The following is a 27983-nucleotide window of genomic DNA, read 5'->3' as shown; positions in this document are numbered from 1 at the left end:
TAGATGGATCATCAAACGGAAAACCTCATGGACAAGAAGTCAGTGAACACAAAATTCTTTCGAGTGGGTATTATAGTGTTACAATTAATAAGCTGAGTAAGAGTCATAGCACTCGCTGTCAGAGTCACAAAACTCCTCCACATATTCCCCATATTCATATTCTTCATCCAAATCTCTATCGTCCTCAGCAGACAAGTTACGCTCACCTTCTTCAACCGCTGCCTCCTCTTTGTCCTGAACGTCCTCCCCAACCTCTTTCTCTTGAATTTCCTCATATTCTTCATCAAAATCTGCATCATCTTCAGCAGACAATATTTGCTTCTCTTCCTCAAACTCATCCTCAACTTCATCTTCATCTTCATCTTCATATTCGTCTTCTTCCTCATCTTCATCCTTCTCTTCCTCCTCCTCAAAGTCTCCATCTTCATTAGACAAGATATCATCTTCATCTGATGTTGGGCATGAACATGTTGCCTTGTCGACATTCCACTCAGCTCCACTGTCAGGGAAAAACTCAGGCGCCACATTTCTGCAAAACCAATAAAAGCATAATAATGGGTACCAAGATCACATAAACGGTTGTTTGCAAACTTGATCTGCATCTTTTTCTTTCGGGAGGAATGACCTTCAACAGCTTTCAATCACAATTAGAAAAATATAAAAATAATAATGCAGATTCCCAAGGATGGTACACAATCTGAAACACACACACACACTGATACAAACATATAAAATTATAAAACACATTTGTTCATCCTTGTGTCTTCATCATAGTCATCATGTGCACATTCTCTTTGTCAACTATAATGTGGGTTCCTTTTTCAAACTGTCATGTTCTCCTTCCTTTCTTTACAGTAATCAAGAGATGGGAAAACCTTTTGAGCAAGCAGTAACCATTTGATACTCTTTTTTTTGCCACAAACCATTTGATACTTTACACAACATATTAATATAAATACTATTGAATATTTTCCATTCGGAGAAAATTTGAGGGAATGACTTTAGAGAGGGGATGTTACGGTAAAAGATATTCGTAGTCAGAATACTCCTCTAAATCTGACTCTGTCACGTCCTCCGAATCTTCAACGTACAAAATATTACCCTCATCCCATAGTGGGCAAGAACATGTTGCCTTCTTATCTTTCCACTCAGCTCCACAATTATAACAAAACTCATACCCACATCTGCAAAAGAAATAAACCCATTAGGGTGAATACCAAGATGACATAAATACAGTAACTCACAAACTTGACGTACAACAGCTTTCAAAATTTCAACTACAATATAAGAATACTGATAAAATCCAGATTCCCAACAACTTGGGGCAGCAAAACACCAGTCAACGATCCTCTTAGTTGGGTTTATATTATCATGACATTTACCAAATCAATGGTCATCAACCCTTTCCCATTCTGTCTTCAACTTGATCTACATTTGATTTTTACCATTTTCCTCAAGCACTCTTTCCACACATGTTTTCTCTTGATGGTTAAGACTAAATGTCAACAAATATGAATTTTCTCAACTCCCAAAACACATAGATTGTCTTAACTCTTTCCTCATTTAAATTACTGCTGAAAACAAAAGTATGATGATCACCCAATGCACAAGATTTGAATTTCGAATCTGTGTTCCACATGCCCTCTACTTTTACAAGCAAGCCATCTCAAAACTCCCATTCCGGAATTTAAGATATTCGTTTATTTCTTAAATCCATTCCTTAGGAAACTGGAGCAAGCAGATTATTTTCTAGAGCCAAAAAATATGGCCTTTTTGTTTTCTAGTTAGCACATCAATAGTGTATACAACACCCTCAATGACTGAGGTAGATTGAAATGTCTAAAACAAATCTTGTTCCCTCACATATTTTTTTTACTGAAAATAATTTCGAAAAGTTATTATGAGGGGCAAACTCCAAAAAATGGGGACTAAATACCTGCAAGTCATGTGGTAGCAACCTTCAGCAAGTTCAATCATATGGTTGCATTTCACACACTGACACCACAGATTCCTTGAGGTCTGCGGCAAGAGACTTTAGCATGAGATTTGTATCTTCTTCTGATATCTAGGTAATCCAGGATAAGGATTGAACCACATTTTGCTTTTTATAGTCAGTACTCTCCATCACAATTAATTCCCTTCAAGCATGTTCATAATGTTAATAAGTGTTTTTGTGTCCACCCATCACTACACACACCACCTTTAGGGACTTGATTGGTTTAAACATCGCTCAATGCAAAAGAGTGTTCTTATGCATTGTAACCTGGTGGAACATAAAGCGTAGGCGAAAATAGGAGTTGCGATAATGTGGATTCCTTGCCAGGTGGAAGGACAATCATGCATCCTTGCAACTTCCTAATTGTTCCTGCCTCATTTTGAAAAGTTCAAGGGGCCCACATCCCTCAAGTAAAGGTTTTTTGGAGGACCGGTGTTCTAAAATTTCTGCCCACCTTTTTGCGTTTTGATGAAATTAAATAGGAGCCTTTGGCAATAAACTTTTTCTAACTTGCAGCAGGATCAATTGAAGATTAACATCAATTGCTTTCCGAAGACTCATGTTGGCGCATTGTGAACTTCCAGTTGGCAACTTTAGGTGTCAAGTGGGAATTTTGCACAACTGTCAACACTAAGGTCAGACTTACAACCTTCATGAGGGCAGCTTCTAGGAATCATCCCGTGAAGCAACTTCACCTCCACATGTTGTTTCATACAAGAAAAGCAATACCGATGCAGGCAGCCCCCAACCGAAAACAATTGACTAACATCAGTATCTTCCAAACATATCACACAAGTCTCATTCACATTCTTACAAGTGTTAGATTGTGCAGGTTCGTTGGTCTGAGATTGAGACACTATTGCATCTCTTGCACGTTTAAATGCAAATTTAATATGATTTCGGGGCACAAGCCTTGGGTTGCAACGTGTAAACTTTCCTTGAAGGCTCTTAACCTGATTGACAAGCGCTGTTACCTTGTGCTGCTTTGCTTGCCATTTACCAGTAACCTTCATACATAAAATATAACGTCAGAAATTCAACAAGCTCTATTCATGGGTGTAAATAGACTGTAGCACAGTGACTAGTGCATCCAATATTCTTGGTTTCAACACAAATACTACAACATTGCACACATAAATGTCATAATAAACTCCATTATTTTAGACCTTGTTCACAAGACTTTCTCTAATGGTCAATTTAAATACAAGATAGCAGACTAATTTGGAAAATGCTGAGAAGACACAAGTAAAATTTCTCAAAGTGAATGCGTCTCTTTGTCCACACGATTTGCCCTATCAAATTTCATCAAGTATATCTGAAAATTGAAAGTCCACTATTGTTCCAAGAAAAACAATATTAATTCGCAAAACCTACAATCGTATACACTAATATAATAGTAAGTTCCATTCCTTTAGACCTCTTTCACAAGAGGCTCTTTCATGGTCAGTGTAAACCACAGCGTCCATAACCATATATATATAAGATAGAAGGCTAATTATGATAGATGTCATGGATTCATTCAAATATCACAGAACTACAGTAGAATAAAGGATAAAATCTTGAAGAATATAGGGTTAGAGAGCAAGGGAGAAACAGAGAAGTGAAGAATTCTGTAATTTCATTCAATATGATAATGATATCATCTCTTCCAACAGAAGCTAGAATGCCTTTACATACATTGCCATATGACAAAAAAAAAATTTAATTTAACTAATCTTGACACCTGTCCTAACAAATTAGTCCACATCAGCATCGATATAATGCTGGTGTGGTGTAATACTAGCAACTAAATTAAACAAATGCTGAGAAAGCCCAACTAAAATTTCTCAGAGAAAATGTGTCATCTCTGTCCACAACAGATAACATACAATCTGCTCTATCGAATTTCATCAGTATATCTTTAAAAAATTGAATTTTTATATTAAAATGCAAAATCCACAATTAGCCTAACTATTTTTCATCAACAGACCGAAACGAGGCTGAGAAGAGAAGAGATAGCAACTCACAAACTGAAAAGTGGGAAAATTCTCACGGAAAAAGGTGATGCGCTTCAATCAAGGCTTTCAACTGGGCTCCAAATTTCGAACACCAAATTATTCCTGGAGTCGCATAGCGCAACCCCAACCCCAGCCAGCACCACTCTCTCATTTCCAACCATTTCCTCGCTCACCAAACCCTTGAAGTAGAGCCTGAACACGCTCTCACTCTCGACCCTCTTTGTCGACGACGACGACGAGGAGCCTTCGCCGAAGGGTTTGGCAAAGAGTTCGCCGGACTCTTGCCAATCGTCCTCTGGAATCTTCTTGATCTCCCTCGCGACCTGATCATCGTGAATCCGACGGTTGAGATCCTCTCTGGCTTTCCGCATTTCAATTTCGCCGTGTTTCAATTCCTGCTCCATTCTTATGAGTTCTTGGGACTTGAGGGAAACGTGGGTTGGGGTGTTGGGGATGGTCGGAACGGCGTCGTTTCGGGGGGATTGGGTGGAGGAGGAAGAGGGTTGGAGAGCGAGAGAGGCGGCGAGGGCTTCTTGGACTTGGATGTTAAAGGCGAGATCCATGTCGGACTCTAGGGATTCGGCTTCCATGAGCTCGCGACGTAGCTCGGAGACGGCGAATAAAACGTCGTCGCCGTCGTCATCGGGGGACACGCTGCTGGCCATGTAGGACTGAGAGAGCGAGAACTAAATGAAGTGTGCGTTGTCTCGCGGGACTTTTGGATTTTGGGGAGATTATATATATATATATATTATATATATATATATATATATATAGAGCCCACTGCAGATTATGTTTCACTAATCCAAACTGTCTATTTTATAGATACTCATTCAAATATTGTTTTTATAAAAAAATCACTTGAATCCGATATCATTTTACCATTCAATTGAGTTGTTGAAGTTTTAGTACTTTCTTAAAATACCTTGTTCATTGATTTTGTAGGACACAATTGGATGTCGAAACAGTTTTGATTTGTATAATTTTTTGTAAGGATGATCTATGAATGAAGACCTAAAAATAGATGGTTTGGATCATTGGAAAAAAATTATATGGTACCTAAAGGGTGTCCTCAAATAAAATTTTATTTGAGGATCTCAATAGAAAAGAGAGATCAAAAGATACTTTCCAATCAGACTCGAGATAATTCCAAATATTTAGGGCTTGTTTGGGCGTGCTTCTTCTCGAAGCGCTTATGTCAGTAGCGTTTATGACATAAGCATTTCTACAAAGAAGAAGTTTGTCGTTTGGATGTCACATTTAAAAGTGCTTTTATACTACATAAAAGCTCTTTTGATCTTTTGTTGAGTGTTTGACTGACACAATAAAAACGCTTTTAAAAGTACTTAAAAAAATTTAAAGAATTCCAAAATATTATAATAAACATAGGAAATAAAAAGGGATATTTACTGATATACCCATTTTTAGCACTAATATTATAAATAAACCCTACACAATTGAATTTCTATAAACAAACTCAAAAAAAACTCAAAAAATGACAGCTGGCCTTATTGAATTTAATATTGATTATTAAATTACTTTGATGCCCTATTAAGTGTTTTGTGTATTTTTATAAGATTTTGGGGTTGAGCTTGTTTTAAGAAATTGATGGCAATTTTGTAATTTATAAAAAGTTAAAAGTTTTTTTGTTATGTTGTAAATAGTCTTTGAGTGTGTTTTTAAAGTCCATTTCATATGGAGTATTTTTACAATTTGGGGCCCCATATTATGTATAATAGTGAATCTCCCAAATAAAAATTCACAATATCCCAAAATAAAAACACGACTTAAAAAAGTATGAACTTCACCAAGTATTGACTACCATGCACCTGTGCATCCATACCCTACTCAATGTGCATTAGTGCAAGTTCTCAGTTTCCAATCGTAGTTTAGGTCCTGTTGGATATGCCTCCCGTTATTATCTCATGTATGTTTTTCTGTTTGTTTTAGTGTAGAGCTGGCACGGCGTGAGAAGGAGAGAAGGGAAAGAAGACAGAGGTGGGTCTGAGGCTCGATTGTTGCTGCCTTAACTCTTGGTACTGCAGCCTTGGCATGCTCTTATATCCCATCTGTTGGGCTTTTCACAGGTAGTTTTTGGTTTTAATATGAGAGAAAAAAAAAAGATTAAAAAAAACAAAAAGAAAGGATATTTTGGCATTTAAAAAAATTAAATATGGGCATTTTGGTATTTTAAAAGTTTCATTAAAGGGATCCAAGTGTTTCATGTGTTTTTGTCCTGCAGCGCTTTTAAGAAGCAGCACCTCTCAAGTGCTTCTTCCAAAACCACTCCAAGTGCTTTTGAATTTCACCCAAAGCGCTTTTGTAATTTTTGCCAAACACTATTTTTAAAAGACAGAAGTGCTTTCACTCATTTAGAAGCGCCTTTTCGCTGCTGCAAAAGCACTCCCAAACGATTCACTGGTAACAATTCCACTGAAATAAATTCTAAGTTCCATTCCTTTAGACCTCTTTCACAAGAGTCTCTTTCATGGTCAGCGTAAACCATAGCGTCCATAACCATATATATGGGATAGAAGGCTAATTATGATAGATGTCATGGATTCATTCAAATATCACAGAACTAGAGTAGAATGAAGGCTAAAATCTTAAAGAATATAGGGTTAGCGAGCAAGAGAGAAACAGATTTGGTATCGCTTCCCAAATGTTGAAGGTTGGCTGAGACTCACTGACTCACTCAGATGCTGAAGATGATGATGCGGAATATAGCTGCTTCTTCTTCTTCTTATTGCACCAGCAGGAGATGGAGAGGTATGCCTTGTCTTCACTCTAACTCCACTCTTGTTGTTTTCCCCAACGATTACTTTGCTTTCCTTCACTCTCAACCTTCTAAACCGATCAAATCTACAAGAACCCAACTAGAGCAGCCAGTGAGAAACTCACCCAAAATCACAACTGTTGAGGATGCTTTCAATGTGTTTGATAGAATGCTTCAAATGCGTCCTCCGCCTTCAGTTGTTCGTTTCAATCAAATATTGGGTCAAGTTGCGAAATTAAAACATTATTCGGCCGTCATCTCCTTGTATTACCAAATGGATGTGTCGGGAATTGGACCTGATGTTTATACTCTAAACATTCTCATAAATTGTTGTTGTCATCTAAACAAAATGGGGTTTAGTTTATCTGTATTGGGAAAATTCTTCAAACTTGGTCTTGAACCAAATGTCTTTACCTTCACCACTCTGATCAACGGCTTTCTTCTCGAGAATAGAGTGGCGGAGGCGGCAGGAATTTTCAACAAAATGATTGCGGGAGGTAATTGTCAGCCTGATGTGGTTACTTATGGCACACTAGTAAAGGGCTTTTGCATGAAAGGTAACAACAGTGCTGCTATTCAGTTGCTTAGGAAGATGGAGGAAGGAGCTTGCAAGCCTGACCTAGTTGTCTATAGCACAATCATCGACAGTCTTTGTAAGGATACACTAGTTGACGATGCATTAAACCTCTTCTCAGAAATGATGAACAAGGGTATTGCCCCAGATGTCATTACCTATAACTCTTTGATGAATGGAGTTTGCAAATTAGGCGAGTGGAAAGAAGCTACAAGGTTGTTGAATGAAATGGCGAGTAAAAATATATTTCCAGATGTGTTCACGTTCAGCATCTTGGTAGACACAATTTGTAAGGAGGGAATGGTCATGGAAGCAGAAGGCGTGGTTGAGATGATGATTCAAAGAGATATTGATCCTGATTCGGTTACATACAATTCACTAATGGATGGTTACTGTTTGCGAGGAAGAATGGACAAAGCGAAAAGGTTTTTGAACTAATGCTTAGCAAGGGCTCGATGGTTAATGTTGTTAGTTACAGCACATTGATAAATGGATATTGTAAGCATAAAAAGATTGATGAGGCCATGATGCTTTTTCTGGATATGTCTCATAAGGGGCTAGTTGCAGATACCGTTACTTATACCACTCTTATGGACGGTTTTTGCAAAGTGGGTAGAATAGATGATGCAGAAAAGTTGTTCTCTAAGATGCAAGCTTGTGGCCAGCTTCCAGATGCTCAAACTTATTCTATTTTACTTGATGGCCTGTGTAAAAACCGACAACTTTCTAGGGCAATGCAATTGTTTGGAGAGATGGAAGCTAAGAAGTTGGATATTAATATTGTGATTTACAATATTCTTATTGAAGGTTTGTGCATAGCTGGAAAAATTGAATCTGCAAGGGATATCTTTTGTGGTTTATCATCAAAAGGACTTGAACCTAATGTGAGGACATACAATATAATGATTAGTGGACTCTGTTTCGCAGGCCTAACAAGTGAAGCAGAAAATTTGCTTATCCAAATGGAAGAGAAAGGCTGTTCTCCTGATGGTTGGACCTATAACACAATTATCCGAGGGTTCATCCATAATAAACAGACATCAAGGGCAATGGTACTTATTCAAACAATGGTAGAGAAGGGTTTTTCTGCAGATGCATCAACAATGGAGTTGATAGTTAATTTACTGTCGAAAGATGAAGTAGATCCTGCTTTGTTGGCGTTGATAAAAAAATCACTGTGAAATTAATGTGCATTTGTGGACAATGAAATTTGGAACTGCTGCACCTACAACGGCCATAAAGGTATTACAGTGGTTGTGCATATGGCAGGAGGTGAAAATGCCTTCTCACTTGCATCCTTAATTTCTGGTATTAATTCTGTTTAATGGAATATCTAGCACTCTTTTGGACTTTTCCCTTTATCTATGATGATTTATTTACTTTGTATTCCTATCACTTGGCATCTTGCAGTATATAGAAGGCCAAATATATAAATTTAGGTGTGCCTTCTCACGACTCTCCTAGCTTGAAAATGTTTCTACAGATAATGTGTCTACTTACTTTCAGGTATCAGAAACTTTGACCCAAAATCAATAGACCATTTATATGTTAAATCAATTGACATTGACTTCAAAATTCAAATGCGTCTAGTTATCTACGGAGGATTTTTAAAATCAAAGGTTGGTTTGTCTCTCTTCCCACATATTGTATAATATATATACTAATGGCTTCTAGTTTGAGGATGAAATAATGAGCCTAAACTTTGGCAATTCATTGATGTTCTGGAGAGGAGTGTGTTATATTGGGATAGCAGCTGATAATGGTATATATACTGTTGTTCCTTGATTGAACTTATGTTGCGTACCACTATTTATATTAACTAAACTAATTTTCCAAGTTAAAACTCTTTTGTTTCTTGTCTGCTGTATATATATAGCAGTCAAACTCTTTAGATGTTTTGCTTGGTTAGAAGTTGGAACTAGTTAGCCATGATGGAAAATACTTGCCCCAATGCCAGGATTGGGATTGGAAGGGAAGGGAGAGTTTTTACCAAGTGATTTTTGAAGATAGTGTACTATATTTCCTATCAAAAAGAAAAAGAAATGCTTCAATTTGCAGCTAGTTTATGCTTTCTGTTCATATTTCCACCAATACAGTAAGTAAAACTCATGTGTGTTTGTGAACATGTGTATTTGTATGTGTTGAAGACCACTTTAATGTGCTTGATACCGATAATGGATTAGTGAACGTGCCATTGTTGTAGATGCGTCTGATTACAGATTCTGATTATGTAAACATGTCATTGTCTTAGTACTTGATTCCAATTACGAATTATTAAACATATGTTGACAGGGTGTTAAGTGCTTGAGTTGTTTGCAATGCAGATGGCAATTTTGCTTGGGATTGGAAGTCATCATTTCCTTTCTCATTCGTGACAATGGACTACTGAAGTGACTGAATATGCTCATCTCCAATACGAAAGACCTTTAGTCCCTCTCAGCGCATGAAAATCCGATACTTTCTAAATGCTACACTTAAGTTTAGCTGCACTGCACGTTTGGTTTTCTCGTTTAGTTGGCCAACCCCTGGTCCTGATGAAACACGAGGCCATTGTCCAACACATGCTCATGCTTTCTAGATGTTAACAGATATCAGGTTGGTGTGGTATTTTCGTAGTGTGTTTCATGTCTCTTCTTATCCGGCTGCACAGAAAAATGTATACACAGCAAACGTTTGTTGTTAGGCTTTGACAAGTATATAACCTTGGAATTGTTCTTGTTTATGTTCTGTGTGTCTGGCCAAAAGAGACAACTTTGGCGAGCATTTATGATACATGACAATTGAATCTTTGGATATAACAGCTCATGACATGAGATACAGGATTGGGTTAGGCACTCTCATAAATTAGTTTTTTGTATATAGGAGAGTGAGAATCGAACCATTGACATAGTCTAATTCTAAATACTCCTTGTTTGCAGAATAATTTATCTATGTACTTGGTGATATATCGACACTATATATCTCACTTATCGTGACTTATGTAATGAGTGAGATTGAAATTGAGAAAGTAGACATATATATTCCCATAACAATGAAGCTTTACTCCACCACTCGAATTACATAAAAAAGTGAGACAGAGAGTGGAGATAAATCCAATGACAATGACATGGAAGTTTTACTTCACCACTAGGGTCATTATACTTGTGTGCTCCAACGAGTGGACATAGAAATATAGGAATAAATAGTCCTATATGATGTCCTGGGCCTTATTGATTGGTGGATGATTCATGTTAGGGAATGGAATTAGAATTGAAATTGACCTTTTTTTTTTTTTTTGTTTTTTTGTTTTTATGAGGAAAAAGAAAAAGAAAACTAATAGAACTTAGACCCACGAGAGCACGCGGGCCCAAAGAAGCTCAAGTAAAAAGAGTTCACAACCGAAAGAGGTAGCTATAAAATAAGTTACCAATCTTGTACATAAGAAAAATAAACACTGAAGTTACTGAGTACGCGGGCCCAAAGAAGCTCAAGTAAAAAGAGTTCACAACAGAAAGAGGTACCTATAAAATAAGTTACCAATCTTGTACATAAGAAAAATAAACACTGAAGTTACTATAAGGCTTAACATAAGTGTACCACTAGGAAAGTTACAATGGGCACAACACTAACTTACGGAAAGGCTATAATGAGGGCTTAAAGTGAGGAAGTTATTTGAGGAGGTCAAATCTCACCATCAACAAATGTAAAGAAATTATGGGACTTAAATATTTTAAATGTTTTGATGGTCGGATCGGTCTCCTCAAATAACCTCCTCACTTTAACTCCTCACTCCCACTAACTTTGGTCACTTTTATTTACTTTTCTTAGATACACTATTATAATACCAATAGGAAAGCCCACTGGGTATAACACTTGGTCCGCTTTTGTGTATTTTTGTTATTTTCTTTTGGGCCTTCAATTTTATTACCAATTTGTCTTCTTTTGGGTCATCTTAGTAAAAATAAACTCTTTCCTTAGAGCATTGGCAGCAAGTGGCCCAAGGGAAGGGTTGGAGGAGGAGGGAGGAGGGGAGGGGGTGGGAAACCCAAAATGTGGTTTCCAGCAACAAAAAGCTGACAGCAAGCGGTGGGGCCCACATACAGGTGGCCCGCGAGTTGTCTTGACATCATCGCTGATGTCATTTTTTAAAGTGGCGCGTGGTGCATGCGCCACTTTAAAAAATTTGACGCCTTCTGATGACCAATGCGCTCTCTTCCACGTGTCTTCTACTAGGCCATCCGATCGACTTTTAAACATATTCAATACGACCATTTTTTCGTGAATAAAAAATCGAAAAGCCAACCCCAACGACTCTTTGCCACGTGAAAGCTCCCGAGCTCTCCGATTTTTTCTAGCAATCCAAGCGGACAATTTTGCCCAAAAAAATCGGAAAAATTTAAAAACATACTGAATTTTTTTTTATAAATACCAACCAATAATCTTCACTTTTAACACCAACTTCTCATACATTTTCTTCTCCTTCTATTATTTTTCACTTTCTACTGAATTTTTTTTTTTCACTTTCAAGTTGTTTTTTTCTCTCTTTCAAGTTTTTTTTTTTCTCTATCATATTACGAGTTCTTCTAGTGAAACCGGAGGAGGGGCATGGAGCATGACGGAAGATATTAGCTTGTGTGAGGCTTGGCTCCAAGTTAGTCATTGTCCCGTAACGGGCAATGAGATCAAATTCTGTCATATGTGGAAAAAAATTCATCAGGAATTTTGTGAAAGGGTAATTGGTTCGACCCGTACGGATCAGACATTATCTAGTATGTGGAAAATTCTTAATAAAGAGCTGGGAAAATGGAGAGATGCCTTGACAAAAGCAATGAACAACCATAAAAGTGGGGAAAACCTTAGCAGTGAGGTAAATTATTTGTAATTTTTGTTTTATTAATTTCTATGTCATATTAAATTTTATTTAAATGTTTCTTGCAATTTATATATTATGTTAATATTTCTTGTATTTCAATATTAATATGAATGTTTCTTGCAATATTTATATTTTATTTTGCATTTCTAATAAATGGTTAAAGTTTCTTGCGTTTCCATTAATTTTTTTAATGCTTGTTGCATTGCCAATATTTTTTTTGGTTTCTTGTATTTCCTTTTTTTTTTTAATACTTGTTGCATTGCCAATATTTTTTAAAGTTTCTTGCCTTTCCTTTTTTTTTTTTTTTTGTATAGATTATGCAAGCACAAATGTTTTTTGGTGCTACTGGGTAAGGGAAAAAAAGTTTCAACCATACCCTATGTTGGGAGGTGGTGAAGAATTGTAAGAGATTCCAAATTATTCCAACGGGTCCAACGATAGTGTTGAACGAGATGCCACTCAATGAGACACCGACATTGGATTCACCTATGAATTCCCCGATGAGTCATGACTCACATATCGAAAAAGAGCCGAGGCCTATTGGGAGGAAGGCGGCGAAGGCGAATAGATGGAGTAATTCTACCAAGAATACATCTAACTATTTGGAGGAGCTTTCAAAGATGCAAGTCATGAGAATTGAAATGGATATGAAACAATAAGAACACGATAGGGCAATGGAAGTAGAATATGCAAAAGAAAGGGAGTATGTACGCCAAGGAAAGATTGAAAAAAATGAATCGGGAAATCATGACTATGGATACAACCCATATGTCCCTCGAAACAAAACAATTTTGGAAGTTAGAACGAAGGGATGTTATGAGACGAAGACTTTTTCGTGACGATGGACCTAGCAACACGGATTGGTTAAATGATCAAAACCATTAAGTTGGTTTGCTGTCCTTTCATTTCATTGTACCATTAAGTTAGTTTGTTTGCCTTTCATTTCATTGTATTTTTTGTTTTGTTTAAAAAAGTAGTTGTAATTCATGTATTTTATTTTATGAGTTGTATTCATTTTCTTTTAGTGAATGAAGAAAATATTCAACAACATTCCTTTTTATTCAAAACATTCCATACATAAAAAGCAAACCACAACCAAAGTATAAAAAATAAACAATCCACAACCAAAGCATAAAAAATAAACAAACCACAACTAAAGCATAAAAAAACAACAAAGCATAACTAAAAATACAACATAAACATAATACATTAAAAAAAACATCTTCACTTTACTTTATTGTCCTTCATTGCCTTTCACCGCCCACAAATGCTCCATCAAGTCCATTTGACGGTGTTCATGAATATATGACGATCGCATCTTCGTGTAGCGCTCAATCATCCGATGCATGAAACTACCGTCTCTAACTAACGGATCATGCTGCACGGGTTCTCCATTTGGCCACATAGGTTTTTCATAAATTCGTGTTAAGGCCGTGTTCATGGGATCTGGTTCATACACTTCATCAGCATCGTAATTATACTCATCTTCCACGATCATGTTGTGGAGGATGATACAAGTCATCATTATACTCCTAAGCACCTCATCATCAAATAGATATGCCGCTCCCCTGATAATTGTCCACTAGCTTGAAGGATACCAAAGGCACCTCTCCACATATTTTATGTACCCCTCTTGATATGCAGCAAAAAAAATTTCCTTGTGGGATCAAGGATGTGGAATTGATTTCACAAATGTTGTCCACCTCGGGTAGATACCATCAGCTAGATAATACCCGTTCTAGTAGACGGTATTATTAATTTGATATGTGATAGTTGGGCTTTCACCTCTCAGAACATCATTGAACACCGGAAATTGACCTAGGACGTTCAAATCATTTTGAGAGCCGGCAACTTCAAAGAAGGCGTGTCAAACTCATGTGTCAAAACCAACAACTGCTTCGAGGATGATGCTTTTCTGCCCTTTCCGATTCCCATAATCCCCTTGCCAAGCAAATGGACAATTTTTCCATTGCTAGTATATGCAGTCAATGCTACCAATCATTTCAGGAAATCCACGAAACTCACTTTTTGTAGAAGCCGTTGCGAGTCCTGGCGTAAGTCTGCAGTAGTCCCGTGTACAGATTTTCCAATGCATCACAAAATCGCACCAAGCTCTCCAAAATAGTGGACTTCCCCATCTGGGCAATCTCATCCACCTGATCAGCAGATGACCCATACGCCAACATTCGTATCACAGTTGTGAACTTTTGCTCGAAGCAGCCCCAAATCTCCGGCACAATTTTTCTTTTAAACAAAGTAGTCATCATAATTGCAAATATCATGCATGACTTTATTAAACAAATGGGGTTACATTCTATATCTTGCTCGAAAATGAACATCAGAGTACAGAGATTGTGGGATAAAATAATCTTCCATAAGATTCTTACCCCGAGAATATCTATGTCTGTCCACATTCGGTGCCCGGCCTTCTCTTGAACCACAGCGGCTCAGGTTTTCTTCCTCCAGCAAAGCAACGGCCACACCAAGTTGCTCATCTAGTTCTCTTTGTGCCCTTTTGCTTGCAGCTCTTCTACGCATTCTTGCTCGCATTTCTCGCTCTTGCCTCTCCAAAACCTCTTCCATGTCGTTTGACATTGAGAATGGAGAATGAAATGCAGAGAAGATATGGTGTGGGAGGTATGAGCTGAGCCTCTGCTTTTATAGAAAAATTTAGGCAGATAGAGATGACACGTGGCGCAATTTTAGAGGGTGAAAATCTTATCTTGAAATTCACATGAAATTTGAAATTTGAAATTTATCTGGAATTTGAATTTTGAAATGTATCTGAAATTTGACATTTTGAATTTATCTGAAATTTGAATTTTGAAATGTATCTGAAATTTGAAATTTATCTGAAAACCGAAAATCTAATCCGATATGAATAGTATTGACACGTAGGAACCCAAAAATCTTATCCGAAAATATTATCCAAATTAATTGTTTAAGTAAACAAAGTTGTGAAAAAAACAAAAAAATGAATAGTATTTGCCATGGCAAGCCTTGTACTGCTAGAAACACAATATTTTTTTTTTTTTGTGCTAGGGCAGCCACTATTCACGTGAATAGTAGTCGCCCTAGGGCTCTAACTGGTGGAAGTGCTCTTAGTTTAAATCAAAATGGGCTTAGCTGGGGTTCTCACATGCTAATGACACGTGTAGAACTTCGCCTCTGAATGCAGACAACAATTTCATAGGTACTATATACTATAAGCATTCAAGAAAATTTCAATTTTGTTTTGAATGTACTTAGCTGGTTTTTCCCTTCTTTAAAACGTTTCCCATTTGATGTTTTGATCGTGGAAAGTTTAGGTCTTTCATTTCATAAAAAGAACTTGATTTTTTATTATTATTTTCTTTTTTGCGTGTAAAATTGAATCGAGGTACTATTCAGGTCAAGTTAGTTGGGTTTAACGGAAATTTAATTTGTCCGCCCCTAACCCTAGATGTAAGAGACAACACTTCATTCAACGAGGGAAAATAAGTCATGGAAGAGTCCAAAGGTTCAAGTTCAATTTTCTTGTCCAAATGTGTTAGTTTTCTCCCTTAAATTACCTAACAAATGACAATGTCTTATACACATGGCAGTTTTGCTTGGACTGGTTGACTACTTTGAACTTGCTCATACCATTAGGTATTATGGTAGAAATCAATTGCGATTTGTCTAAACATTTGCTAATTAAATTGGTTTTCCTCATCACTCTAGAAGAAAAGAAACCAAAAAATAATATTTTTCATAGGGAAATTGAACCAAAAAATAAAAACACTGAAAAATACTTTGACTAGGGTTTTATATTTGTCGTCGTCTACAAATATTTATAATTATTCCTGATTTACATGGTTCGAAATCAAATCACAAAGTTTATTACGTGGGGAAGTTGATCTCTAGCGAAGTGTTACAATTTTTTTTTGGTCCTATTCTGTGAAGCTTATCCCTTAGCAAAATGTGTAGTGTGTTGAATATTTAATTTATAATATAATTTCAAAAGCATGAGTGAAAATCGTGGTTTGAAAAATCAATTATTTCTATTCAAGATTCCCTGCAAACTTTGAAGTTTTCCTTTCAAATGCTAAACGACTCTTGAAAATGGCGATGTGTTTCAAAACAGTTGAGTTGATAGCACCATTGCCATAGCTTAGTTATCCTAATTTCATCATCTCATGAAAAAGAAAGCTTATGTGCTTCACTGGATAAGATTTAATCACATGATCGATGATTTAAATACCTCGGAAATCAAATCACAAAGTTTTCTTTGAGTTGAACAAGCAAACGGAAAATTCTATTTGCATCTTTTGGCTCATCTTACACCTCCTAAATATTATAATACGTATGTGATGTTCACTTGATTAAGCATATGTAACATGGCCGACAAGACCAAGCAAACCTTTGAGTTCAATTTTCTTAAAGCTTAACCAAAACTTTTGAAAAGAAAAGCATATGCGATAGAAAATGCGAAAACGGGTGTGACAAGGAAAACAATATTGCAAATGAAATCATTGATAGCGGCTGATAATGGTATATATAGTGTTGTTCCTTGATTGAACTTATGTTGCGTACTAATCTTTATGTTAGCTAAACTAATTTTCCATGTTAAAACTCTTTTGTTTCTTGTCTGGTTTCAACATCCAAAACATATATCGAAGAGAGAAATTTCACAGTAACTCAAATAGAAAGTTCTTTTTTTTTGTTTATGTAGAAGTGGACTCCACTTGCCATGTCACTCACTTAATTAGTAAGTAATGATCCATATATACGAAATTACAAAAACACCCATGTCACGTCATCAAATTTAACAGAGTTTTGAATGGAGTTGACAGCAGGGGGCAAAGTGAATCACCAAACCTCGGTCAAGGGATGAAAGTGGGCCATTTTAACTTTGGGGGGGTAAAGTGAGATTTAACCAAAGTTTTAGGGGGCGCTACAGTAAATAAGCCTATAAAATAACCCAAAAAAATGTATTGAATCAGAAAATTGATGGAAATTTTATTAAAGTCTTTAAGCAATTGACATATATCGTGAATAATAATACGCACATTTCAACGAGTTGAGATTTGATTATTAAATATGAGTGCGGCTAAACGAACTCTAAAATTAACTGAGTACCTTACTGCTAGCAATTTCGTGTTTGGTGGGTAATCTGTAAATTCCTTGGTAAATTCGAAAAGGTCTGGGGTTTGCCTTGACCCTCGGTGTAGGGATAGCCTTTCCCTCCCCTAAACTTTTTCAAACAAAGAAAAAGGATATATTGAATGAAACAAATATAATTTTAATAAGTACATCCTACTCACCATATTCAACCCTAATCAAACGTAAAGAAGTTTTTATATTGCTTGGTGCCCGCAACAAACAATGCAGCGGGCACTAGCATAGGCGCAAGAACGTGTCATTGAATGTTCATTCAACATTCACTCACTTGGTGAAGCAAAGCAAAAGTTAGCGACAAAGAAGATCTAATCATCTAATAGTACGAAGATCATGCGTTGAACTTGAATTCATTCTTGTGTTGAATTATTGTCTTGCCTTCAAACTGGAAGAGGCTATCTCTATATTCTTGCAGCAGACCACAAGGTGAAGAACTCACTCACGCCACTGCTATGCTCTCTTTTCTCCTTTTCCTTCTATAGTTTTTGAAGGTTTTTTCATGATTTTTTTTCCCCAGCTTAATAACTACATTGTTTGTGATGTTGAGAGTTGTCTAATTCACTTGTGTATTGAGATGAAACTAATTAGAAAGTCCAACTTAATAAGTATTTTCTTCACAATAGCTAATGTTCCTAAGTTTCATCTTATATTTGGTCTCTCTTTATTATTATTATTATTTACCTTTTTTTTTGTGCATGAGCGGGGGTAGATTACATATTTGATTTCATTCTTGCTGGAGCTTAGTTTGCATGTTGATGTTTAGGGTGTTGTGTGATAGTGTATTAAGATGTATTAAGAGTATTTTTGGTAGTTAAATAAGATGTATTTAGTTAATTTTATATTTTGATTAAAATATTAAGGTGTACTAAATTACTTTTAGGGTTTAGAGTTTATGTTGCATTTAAAACTTTACGGTATTTTTAGATGAAGAAATTTTAAAGTACATAATTTCTAACTGAGATAATGAGTCAATTCAAAACCACTAACCAATTCTAACTGGAGACCAAAGAAATTTATTGGTTCATATATAGCAAGTACTTTCCTACGAGAAAAAAATAGAGAGTATTTTTGCTCACTACTTTAATCCAAGGTGTACTCTCGTTAGTGTCACCACCCTTTCCAAAAAGGTGACATATGTCCATGGATTTAACTATAGTTAACTCTTTATTTTTTATTTATTTGATGACATTATTATGAGAGAGAAACAATATTTTAATAAGATTTTTCCTGATTTAGCCTTATTCTATTCATTAACTCAACAAACTTTCTACTTTCTTGATTAATTTAATTTAAAAAATAAATCAAAACAATGGAAATTGAAAAGGTAGCGTTGTCGCTGTGAACGTTTGCCTGCAGCCTTCTCTGCTTCGTTTGCATCCTTTGGCCGCCTTGGTTGATAGCTACTGTGAACTGATGAGAAACATTGGTCATTGCACCCTCACGTCTGTGTATAGAGAGAAGAATGAAGCTGCTGACTGTCTTGTCAGTTTTGTTTTGTTTTGTTTTTTTTGTTAGGTGATCAAAGTATTTGATTTAGTTAGGTTAATTCGCATTCAAGCCTCCCATTAATCACAAGATTAAAGCCTCCCATTAATCACAAGATTAAAGCCTCCTATTAATCACAGGATTAAAGCCTCTTAGTATTTGATTTAAATTTTTTTTTTTTGGGGTTATGAAGGAGGAGTGGCGTTCAAGAGTTTTGTTTTTTGTCAAAGTGAACAGTGTCGAATGAATCAATTATTTTTTGAGTAATGATCGTCCTGATTTTGTTAATTATTTGGGTTGTTGTTTATTTCATTGGTAATTAATAGAAAAATGGAAAGTTTGTAGGGTTAATTAATAGAATAAGGGTAAATCATGAAAAATCTTAGTGAAGCATTGTTTCTCTTTCATAATAATGTCATCAAATAAATAAAAAATAAAGAGTTAATTATAGTTAAACCCATGGACATGTGTCACTTTTTTGAAAGGGTGGTGAGAGTACACATTGGGTTAAAGTGGTGAGCAAAAATGATCTCAGAAAAAAAAATCCATGGATTTGGTTGTTTAATTCAAACTTGTAAGTGTACCTCTTGGTGTCAAGAGGGGATGGTACCCTTGAAAAATAACTAATGTTGCCAAAAAGCTGGGCAATGTTTTAGCTTAGCATTTGACATTTTGGTTTTCAAACACCCTTCACCTTTCTTTCATAACAAAGAAAGCAAAGGAAAGCAAAACGCAAAAGATGACTCTATTAGCCTAAATCTATTTATACTTGTAACCTACAAGAGTCCTGGTAATCCTGATCATCGTTGTGGCCATACTTGTCGGGGCTGCTCAGGTACAATGGGCGGTGCATGTCGTGGCCGTTCGCTATAATGTTACTCACATCCCAGATTTAGCAGAAACATGCTGCTCTCTTGTTCTTCCACTCAGCTCCACAATTAGAACAAAACTCGTAACCACATCTGCAAGACAATGCAAGCATGGACAAACCACAAGGATTGGTATACAAAATGAAAATAGCATACAATTGTTTAGATGATTAGGATCTCATACAATGCTTGCTAACAAAAGCATGCAGAGATTGGCTCTTTTGGTGGGTTGATGGGCCATTGGCAATGTAGTTTTCTCACATATAAGAAGTCTGAGGAACTGAATCTACTTGTTTCATTCCTCTCTAAATAAAATTGCTTATTTTATCTAATCATAACAAAATCAACATGGCAATGACCAAAACACCACCCAATAACTCCAAACCAAAAACACAAAAGACCCATTAAAATGGATCCTTTAGTGATAAAACTCACATATTGGTAAAGCGTGCAAGGGAAGGCAAAAAGGAATGGAAACTTGCTGGACAAGGACGAGACCAAGAGCATCTTGGAAATCGAGTCTTCAGATTTAAAGTGACAAGTTATATCATGTGACCATAATACTATTATTCTCATTAAGCAGCACTTTTGTAAATGACTTGGATTGGAATATTGACTTTCCTAAACTCAAAATTCAGTATCTTCTAATTTGAACACGAAAGTATCCCTAGATGACGGATGACCTATTTGTAATCATATTTTTACTTATAATCAGATTTCGTTAATTAATTAATTAATATTCAATAATTGTTAATTAGATTTTAAACACAACACACACAAAAAACACTTTTTTCGGTTTTCAATTCTCCTCCCCTTCTCTTTACCTCTCAACTCTCGTCTTTCTCATCTTCATTTTTCTCCTCCTCTCCTTTAACGGTATCAAAACAAATTAGAGCAGAACAGATGGATCATCAAACGGAAAACCTCATGGACAAGAAGTCAGTGAACACAAAATTCTTTCGAGTGGGTATTATATTGTTACAACTAATAATCTGAGTAAGAGTCATAGCACTCGCTGTCAGAGTCACAATACTCCTCCATATATTCCCCATATTCATATTCTTCATCCAAATCTCTATCGTCCTCAGCAGACAAGTTATGCTCACCTTCTTCAACCGCCGCCTCCTCTTTGTCCTGAATGTCCTCCCCAACCTCTTTCTCTTGAATTTCCTCATATTCTTCATCAAAATCTGCATCATCTTCAGCAGACAATATTTGCTTCTCTTCCTCAAACTCATCCTCAACTTCATCTTCATCTTCATCTTCATATTCGTCTTCTTCCTCATCTTCATCCTCAACTTCATCTTCATCTTCATCTTCATATTCGCCTTCTTCCTCATCTTCATCCTTCTCTTCCTCCTCAACTCAAAGTCTCCATCTTCATTAGACAAGATATCATCTTCATCTGATGTTGGGCATGAACATGTTGCCTTTTCGACATTCCACTCAGCTCCACTGTCACGGAAAAACTCAGGCGCCACATTTCTGCAAAACCAATAAAAGCATGACAATGGGTACCAAGATCACATAAACAGTTGTTTGCAAACTTGATCTGCATCTTTTTCTTTCGGGTGGAATGACCTTCGACAGCTTCCAATCACAATTAGAACAATATAAAAAAAATAATGCAGATTCCCAAGGATGGTACACAATCTGAAACACACACACACACTGATACAAACATATAAAATTATAAAACACATTTGTTCATCCTTGTGTCTTCATCACAGTCATCATGTGCACATTCTCTTTGTCAACTATAATGTGGGTTCTTTTTTCAAACTGTCATGTTCTTCCTTTCTTTACAGTAATCAAGAGATGGGAAATCCTTTTGAGCAAGCAGTAACCATTTGATACTCTTTTTTTTTGCCACAAACCATTTGATACTTTACACAACATATTAATATAAATACTATTGAATATTTTCCATTCAGAGAAAATTTGAGGGAATGACTTTAGAGAGGGGATGTTACGGTAAAAGATATTCGTAGTCAGAATACTCCTCTGAATCTGACTCTGTCACGTCCTCTGAATCTTCATCTTCATCTTCATCGTACAAAATATTACCCTCATCCCATAGTGGGCAAGAACATGTTGCCTTCTTATCTTTCCACTCAGCTCCACAATTATAACAAAACTCATACCCACATCTGCAAAAGAAATAAACCCATTAGGATGAATACCAAGATGACATAAATACAGTAACTCACAAACTTGAAGTACAACATCTTTCAAAATTTCAATTACAATATAAGAATACTGATAAAATCCAGATTCCCAACAACTTTGGGCAACAAAACACCAGTCAACGATCCTCTTAGTTGGGTTTATATTATCATGACATTTACCAAATCAAAGGTGATCAACCCTTTCCCATTCTGTCTTCAACTTGATCTACATTTGATTTTTACCATTTTCATCAAGCACTCTTTCCACACATGTTTTCTCTTGATGGTTAAGACTAAATGTCAACAAATATGAATTTTCTCAACTCCCAAAACACATAGATTGTCTTAACTCTTTCCTCATTTAAATTACTGCTGAAAACAATAGTATGATGATCACTCAATGCACAAGATTCGAATTTCGAGTCTGTGTTCCACATGCCCTCTACTTTTACTAGCAAGTCATCTCAAAACTCCCATTACGGAATTTAAGCTATTCTTTTATTTTTTAAATCCATTCCTTAGGAAACTGGAGCAAGCAGATTATTTTCTAGAGCCAAAAAATATGGCCTTTTTGTTTTCTAGTTAGGACATCAATAGTGTATACAACACCCTCAATGACTGAGGTAGATTGAAATGTCTAAAACAAATCTTGTTCCCTCACATATTTTTTTTACTGAAAATAATTTCGAAAAGTTATTATGAGGGGTAAACTCCAAAAAATGGGGACTAAATACCTGCAAGTCATGTGGTAGCAACCTTCAGCAAGTTCAATCATATGGTTGCATTTCACACACTGACGCCACAGATTCCTTGAGGCAAGAGACTTTAGCTTTGTATCTTCTTCTGGGGGATAAGGATTCAGCTTTTTGTAGTCAGAGCATGTTCTGTTTTTGTGCCAAGGGACTTTACAATTGATGCAGAAAAGGCAGTTGCATTTCATGCATTTCCTAATTCCTGATAGTTCCACATCCCTCAAGGTTTTTTTGGAGTGTTCTAAAAGCTCACGTTTTGATATTAAAGCAGAGCACCTTGGATACGGGCAATAAACTTTTTCCGCAGCAGGAATTGAAGCCTCCTTTAAGCGTTGGCGCATTGTTTCCACAACTTTAGGTGTCAAGAATTTTGCACAACTGTCAACACTAAGGTCAGACTTACAACCTTCATGAGGGCATCTAGGAATCATCCCGTGAAGCAACTTCACCTCCACATGTTGTTTCATACAAGAAAAGCAATACTGATGCAGGCAGCCCCCAACCGAAAACATTTGACTAACATCAGTATCTTCCAAACATATCACACAAGTCTCATTCACATTCTTACAAGTGGTAGATTGTGCAGGTTCGTTGGTCTGAGATTGAGACACTATTGCATCTCTTGCAAGTTTAAATGCAAATTTAATATGATTTCGGGGCACAAGCCTTGGGTTGCAACGTGTAAACTTTCCTTGAAGGCTCTTAACCTGATTGACAAGCGCTGCTATCTTGTGCTGCTTTGCTTGCCATTTACCAGTAACCTTCATACATAAAATATAACGTCAGAAATTCAACAAGCTCTATTCATGGGTGTAAATAGACTGTAGCACAGTGACTAGTTCATCCAATATTCTTGGTTTCAACACAAATACTACAACATTGCACACATAAATGTCATAATAAACTCCATTATTTTAGACCTTGTTCACAAGACTTTCTCTAATGGTCAATTTAAATACAAGATAGCAGACTAATTTGGCAAATGCTGAGTAGACACAAGTAAAATTTCTCAAAGTGAATGCGTCTCTTTGTCCACAATGGATGATATACGATTTGCCCTATCAAATTTCATCAAGTATATATGAAAATTGAAAGTCCACTATTGTTCCAAGAAAAACAATATTAATTCACAAAACCTACAATTGTATACACTAATATAATAGTAAGTTCCATTCCTTTAGACCTCTTTCACAAGAGTCTCTTTCATGGTCAGTGTAAACCACAGCGTCCATAACCATATATATAAGATAGAAGGCTAATTATGATAGATGTCATGGATTCATTCAAATATCAAAGAACTAGAGTAGAATGAAGGCTAAAATCTTGAAGAATATAGGGTTAGAGAGCAAGGGAGAAACAGAGAAGTGAAGAACTCTGTAATTTCATTCAATATGATAAAGATATCATCTCTTCCAACAGAAGCTAGAATGCCTTTACATACATTGCCATATGACAACAAAGAAACATTAATTTAACTAATCTTGACACCTGTCCTAACCAATTAGTCTACATGAGCATCAAAATAATGCTGGTGTGGTGTAATACTAGCAACTAAATTAAACAAATGCTGAGAAAGCCCAACTAAAATTTCTTAGAGAAAATGTGTCATCTCTGTCCACAACAGATAACATACAATCTGCTCTATCGAATTTCATCAGTATATCTTTAAAAAATTGAATTTTTATATTAAAATGCAAAATCCACAATTAGAGAAGAGATGAGATAGCAACTCACAAACTGAAAAATGGGAAAATTCTCACAGAAAAAGGTGATGCGCTTCAAGTCCAAAGCAAGAGCAGCATTAAGTCCTTCAATCAAGGCTTTCAACTGGGCACCATTCTTGCTCATCCCATTCCCAATCAGGGGTTTCCAAACCTCGAACACCAAATTATCCCTGGAGTCGCATAGCGCAACCCCAACCCCAGCCAGCACCACTCTCTCATTTCCAACCATTTCCTCACTCACCAAACCCTTGAAGTAGAGCCTGAACACGCTCTCACTCTCGACCCTCTTCGTCGACGACGACGAGGAGCCTTCGCCGAAGGGTTTGGCAAAGAGTTCGCCGGAATCTTGCCACTCGTCCTCTGGAATCTTCTTGATCTCCCTCGCGACCCGATCATCGTGAATCCGACGGTTGAGATCCTCTCTGGCTTTCCGCATTTCGATTTCGCGGTCTTTCAATTCCTGCTCCATTCTTATGAGTTCTTGGGACTTGAGGGAAACGTGGGTTGGGGTGTTGGGATGGTCGGAACGGGGTCGTTTCGGGAGGGTTGGGTGGAGGAGGAAGAGGGTTGGAGAGCGAGAGAGGCGGCGAGGGCTTCTTGGAGTTGGATGTTAAAGGCGAGATCCATGTCGGACTCTAGGGATTCGGCTTCCATGAGCTCGCGACGTTGCTCGGAGACGGCGAATAAAACGTCGTCGCCGTCGTCATCGGGTGACACGCTGCTGGCCATATAGGACTGAGAGAGCGAGAAATAAATGAAGTGTGCGTTGTCTCGCGGGAGGTTTGGATTTTGGGGAGAATAAAATTATTTTATATATATATATATATATTGGTTTTTTATTTTTTCGTCAAAAGACATACTTTCCTTTATATAATGAGTACTCACTGAAATAAATTCTTTGTAAAAATGAAGAAAAAAGAAAAGCACAACCCTTTCCCGACATAGCATAGCATTGTTAAATGCAATTAGAAAGGAAATCTAATTCGAAACTCATCGAAACAAAGTTTTTGTCGACTGGATCATCATCCACGCACTTGAGAGCTTCTCACTGACTCACTGAGATGCTGAAGATGATGATGCGGAATATAGCTGCTTCTTCTTCTTCTTATTGCACCAGCAGGAGATGGAGAGGTATGCCTTGTCTTCACTCTAACTCCACTCTTGTTGTTTTCGCCAACGATTACTTTGCTTTCCTTCACTCTCAACCTTCTAAACCAATCAAATCTACAAGAACCCAACTAGAGCAGCCAGTGAGAAACTCACCCAAAATCACAACTGTTGAGGATGCTTTCAATGTGTTTGATAGAATGCTCCAAATGCGTCCTCCGCCTTCAGTTGTTCGTTTCACTCAAATATTGGGTCAAGCTGCGAAATTGAAACATTATTCGGCCGTCATCTCCTTGTATAACCAAATGGGTGTGTCGGGAATTGGACCTAATGTTTATACTCTAAACATTCTCATAAATTGTTATTGTCATCTAAACCAAATGGGGTTTAGTTTATCTGTATTGGGAAATTTCTTCAAACTTGGTCTTGAACCAGATGTCTTTACCTTCACCACTCTAATCAACGGCTTTCTTCTTGAGAATAGAGTGGTGGAGGCGGCAACCCTTCTCCACAAGATGATGAGGGGAGGTAATTTTCAGCCTAATGTGGTTACTTATGGCACACTAGTAAAGGGCTTTTGCATGAAAGGTAACAATAGTGCTGCTATTCAATTGCTTAGGAAGATGGAGGAAGGAGCTTGCTAGCCTGACCTAGTTGTCTATAGCACAATCATCGACAGTCTTTGTAAGGATACACTAGTTGATGATGCATTGAACCTCTTCTCAGAAATGATGAGCAAGGGTATTGCCCCAGATGTCATTACCTATACATCCTTGATTCATGGAGTTTGCAAATTAGGCGAGTGGAAAGAAGCTACAAGGTTGTTGAATGAAATGGCGAGTAAAAATATATTTCCAGATGTGTTCACGTTCAGCATCTTGGTAGACACAATTTGTAAGGAGGGAATGGTCGTGGAAGCAGAAGGCGTGGTTGAGATGATGATTCAAAGAGATATTGATCCTGATTCGGTTACATACAATTCACTAATGGATGGTTACTGTTTGCGAGGAAGAATGGACAAAGCGAAAAAGGTTTTTGAACTAATGCTTAGCAAGGGCTCGATGGTTAATGTTGTTAGTTACAGCACATTGATAAATGGATATTGTAAGCATAAAAAGATTGATGAGGCCATGATGCTTTTTCTGGATATGTCTCATAAGGGGCTAGTTGCAGATACCGTTACTTATACCACTCTTATGGACGGTTTTTGCAAAGTGGGTAGAATAGATGATGCACAAAAGTTGTTCTCTAAGATGCAAGCTTGTGGCCAGCTTCCAGATGGTCAAACTTATTCTATTTTATTGGATGGCCTGTGTAAAAACCGACAACTTTCTAGGGCAATGCAATTGTTTGGAGAGATGGAAGCTAAGAAGTTGGATATTAATATTGTGATTTACAATATTCTTATTGAAGGTTTGTGCATAGCTGGAAAAATTGAATCTGCAAGGGATCTCTTTTGTGGTTTATCATCAAAAGGACTTGAACCTAATGTGAGGACATACACTATAATGATTAATGGGCAGAAAAGTTTCTTATTGAAATGGAAGTGAAAGGCTGTTCTCCTAATGGTTGGACCTATAATACAATTATCCGAGGGTTCATCCATAATAAACAGACATCAAGGGCGATGGAACTTATTCAAACAATTGTAGAGAAGGGTTTTTCTGCAGATGCATCAACAACGGAGTTGATAGTTAATTTACTGTTGAAAGATGAAGTAGATCCTGCTTTTTCGGCATTGATAAAAAAATCACTGTGAAATTAATATGCATTTGTGGACAATGAAATTTGGAACTGCTGCACCTTCAACGACCATAAAGGTATTACAGTGGTTGTGCATATGGCAGGAGGTGAAAATGCCTTCTCACTTGCATCCTTAATTTCTGGTATTAATTCTGTTTAATGGAATATCTAGCACTCTTTTGGACTTTTCCCTTTATCTATGATGATTTATTTACTTTGTCATTCCTATCATTTAGGTGTGCCTTCTCACGACTCTCCTAGCTTGAAAATGTTTCTACAGATAATGTGTCTACTTGTTCGGGTATCAGAAACTTTGACAAAACATAGACCATTATATGTTAAATCAATTGACATTGACTTCAAAATTCAAATGCGTCTAGTTATCTACGGAGGATTTTTGAAATCAAAGGTTGGTTTGTCTCTCTTCCCACATAATGTATAAAATATATACTAATGGCTTCTAGTTTGAGGATGAAATAATGAGCCTAAACTTTGGCAATTCATTGATGTTCTGGAGAGGAGTGTGTTATATTGGGATAGCGGCTGATAATGGTATATATACTGTTGTTCCTTGATTGACCTTATGTTGCGTACCAATCTTTATGTTAACTAAACTAATTTTCCAAGTTAAAACTCTTTTGTTTCTTGTCTGGTTTATATATATACCAGTCAAACTGTTTAGATGTTTTGCTTGGTTAGAAGAACTGGTTAGCCATGATGGAAAATACTTGCCCCGATGCCAGGATTGGGATTGGAAGGAAGGGAGAGTTTTTACAGAGTGATTTTTGAAGGTAGTGTCCT

General features: G+C 36.8%; 2 protein-coding genes and 2 pseudogenes across 10 annotated transcripts; 2 read left to right on the top strand and 2 right to left on the bottom strand.

Moving 5' to 3' along the window:
* Positions 1 to 6: 6 nt before the first annotated feature.
* LOC148921466 (uncharacterized) lies at positions 7 to 4728 on the bottom strand. Its single transcript, XM_089048864.1, is given in 6 exon segments — positions 7 to 529; positions 1020 to 1184; positions 1937 to 2019; positions 2608 to 3003; positions 4003 to 4052; positions 4055 to 4728. Coding segments are annotated over 6 exon segments (1743 nt in total). The 5' UTR covers positions 4659 to 4728; the 3' UTR covers positions 7 to 84.
* A 1658-nt stretch (positions 4729 to 6386) lies between these two features.
* Positions 6387 to 27757, top strand: LOC103324398 (uncharacterized). Of its 7 annotated transcripts, none has more exons than XM_089045002.1 (3): positions 6387 to 8651; positions 8754 to 8962; positions 9668 to 10266. In XM_089045002.1, the coding sequence occupies exon 1, from the start codon at positions 6693 to 6695 to the stop codon at positions 7779 to 7781; it is 1089 nt and encodes a 362-aa protein (XP_088901128.1). In that variant the 5' UTR covers positions 6387 to 6692; the 3' UTR covers positions 7782 to 8651; positions 8754 to 8962; positions 9668 to 10266. The 7 variants fall into 7 exon arrangements, with proteins under 7 accessions (XP_088901128.1, XP_088901121.1, XP_088901116.1 ...); XM_089044987.1 differs by lacking the exon at positions 9668 to 10266 and adding an exon at positions 27419 to 27757 and having other exon boundaries at positions 6411 to 8651; positions 8754 to 8782; XM_089044997.1 differs by lacking the exon at positions 8754 to 8962 and having other exon boundaries at positions 6412 to 6762; positions 7223 to 8585.
* On the bottom strand, positions 20595 to 25124 carry LOC103324409 (uncharacterized; annotated as a pseudogene). Its single transcript, XR_016123803.1, has 5 exons — positions 24343 to 25124; positions 22591 to 23369; positions 21674 to 21838; positions 21183 to 21197; positions 20595 to 21143 (listed from the first exon to the last, which is right to left on the bottom strand). The product of XR_016123803.1 is annotated as an uncharacterized LOC103324409 (transcript).
* LOC103324739 (uncharacterized) lies at positions 25145 to 27757 on the top strand (annotated as a pseudogene). The gene is made up of 2 exons (XR_016123800.1): positions 25145 to 27325; positions 27419 to 27757. The product of XR_016123800.1 is annotated as an uncharacterized LOC103324739 (transcript).
* Positions 27758 to 27983: the final 226 nt, after the last annotated feature.

Source organism: Prunus mume, linkage group LG1 (assembly GCF_029339155.1).
Source record: "Prunus mume cultivar Tortuosa linkage group LG1, ASM2933915v1, whole genome shotgun sequence".
Classification (NCBI taxonomy): Eukaryota; Viridiplantae; Streptophyta; class Magnoliopsida; order Rosales; family Rosaceae; genus Prunus; species Prunus mume.
This window is presented reverse-complemented; position numbering and strand designations above follow the sequence as displayed.

Coding starts and splice junctions, on each gene's coding strand:
- LOC103324398 (XM_089045002.1), top strand. CDS start 6,693: ATGCTGAAGATGATGATGCGGAATATAGCTGCTTCTTCTTCTTCTTAT.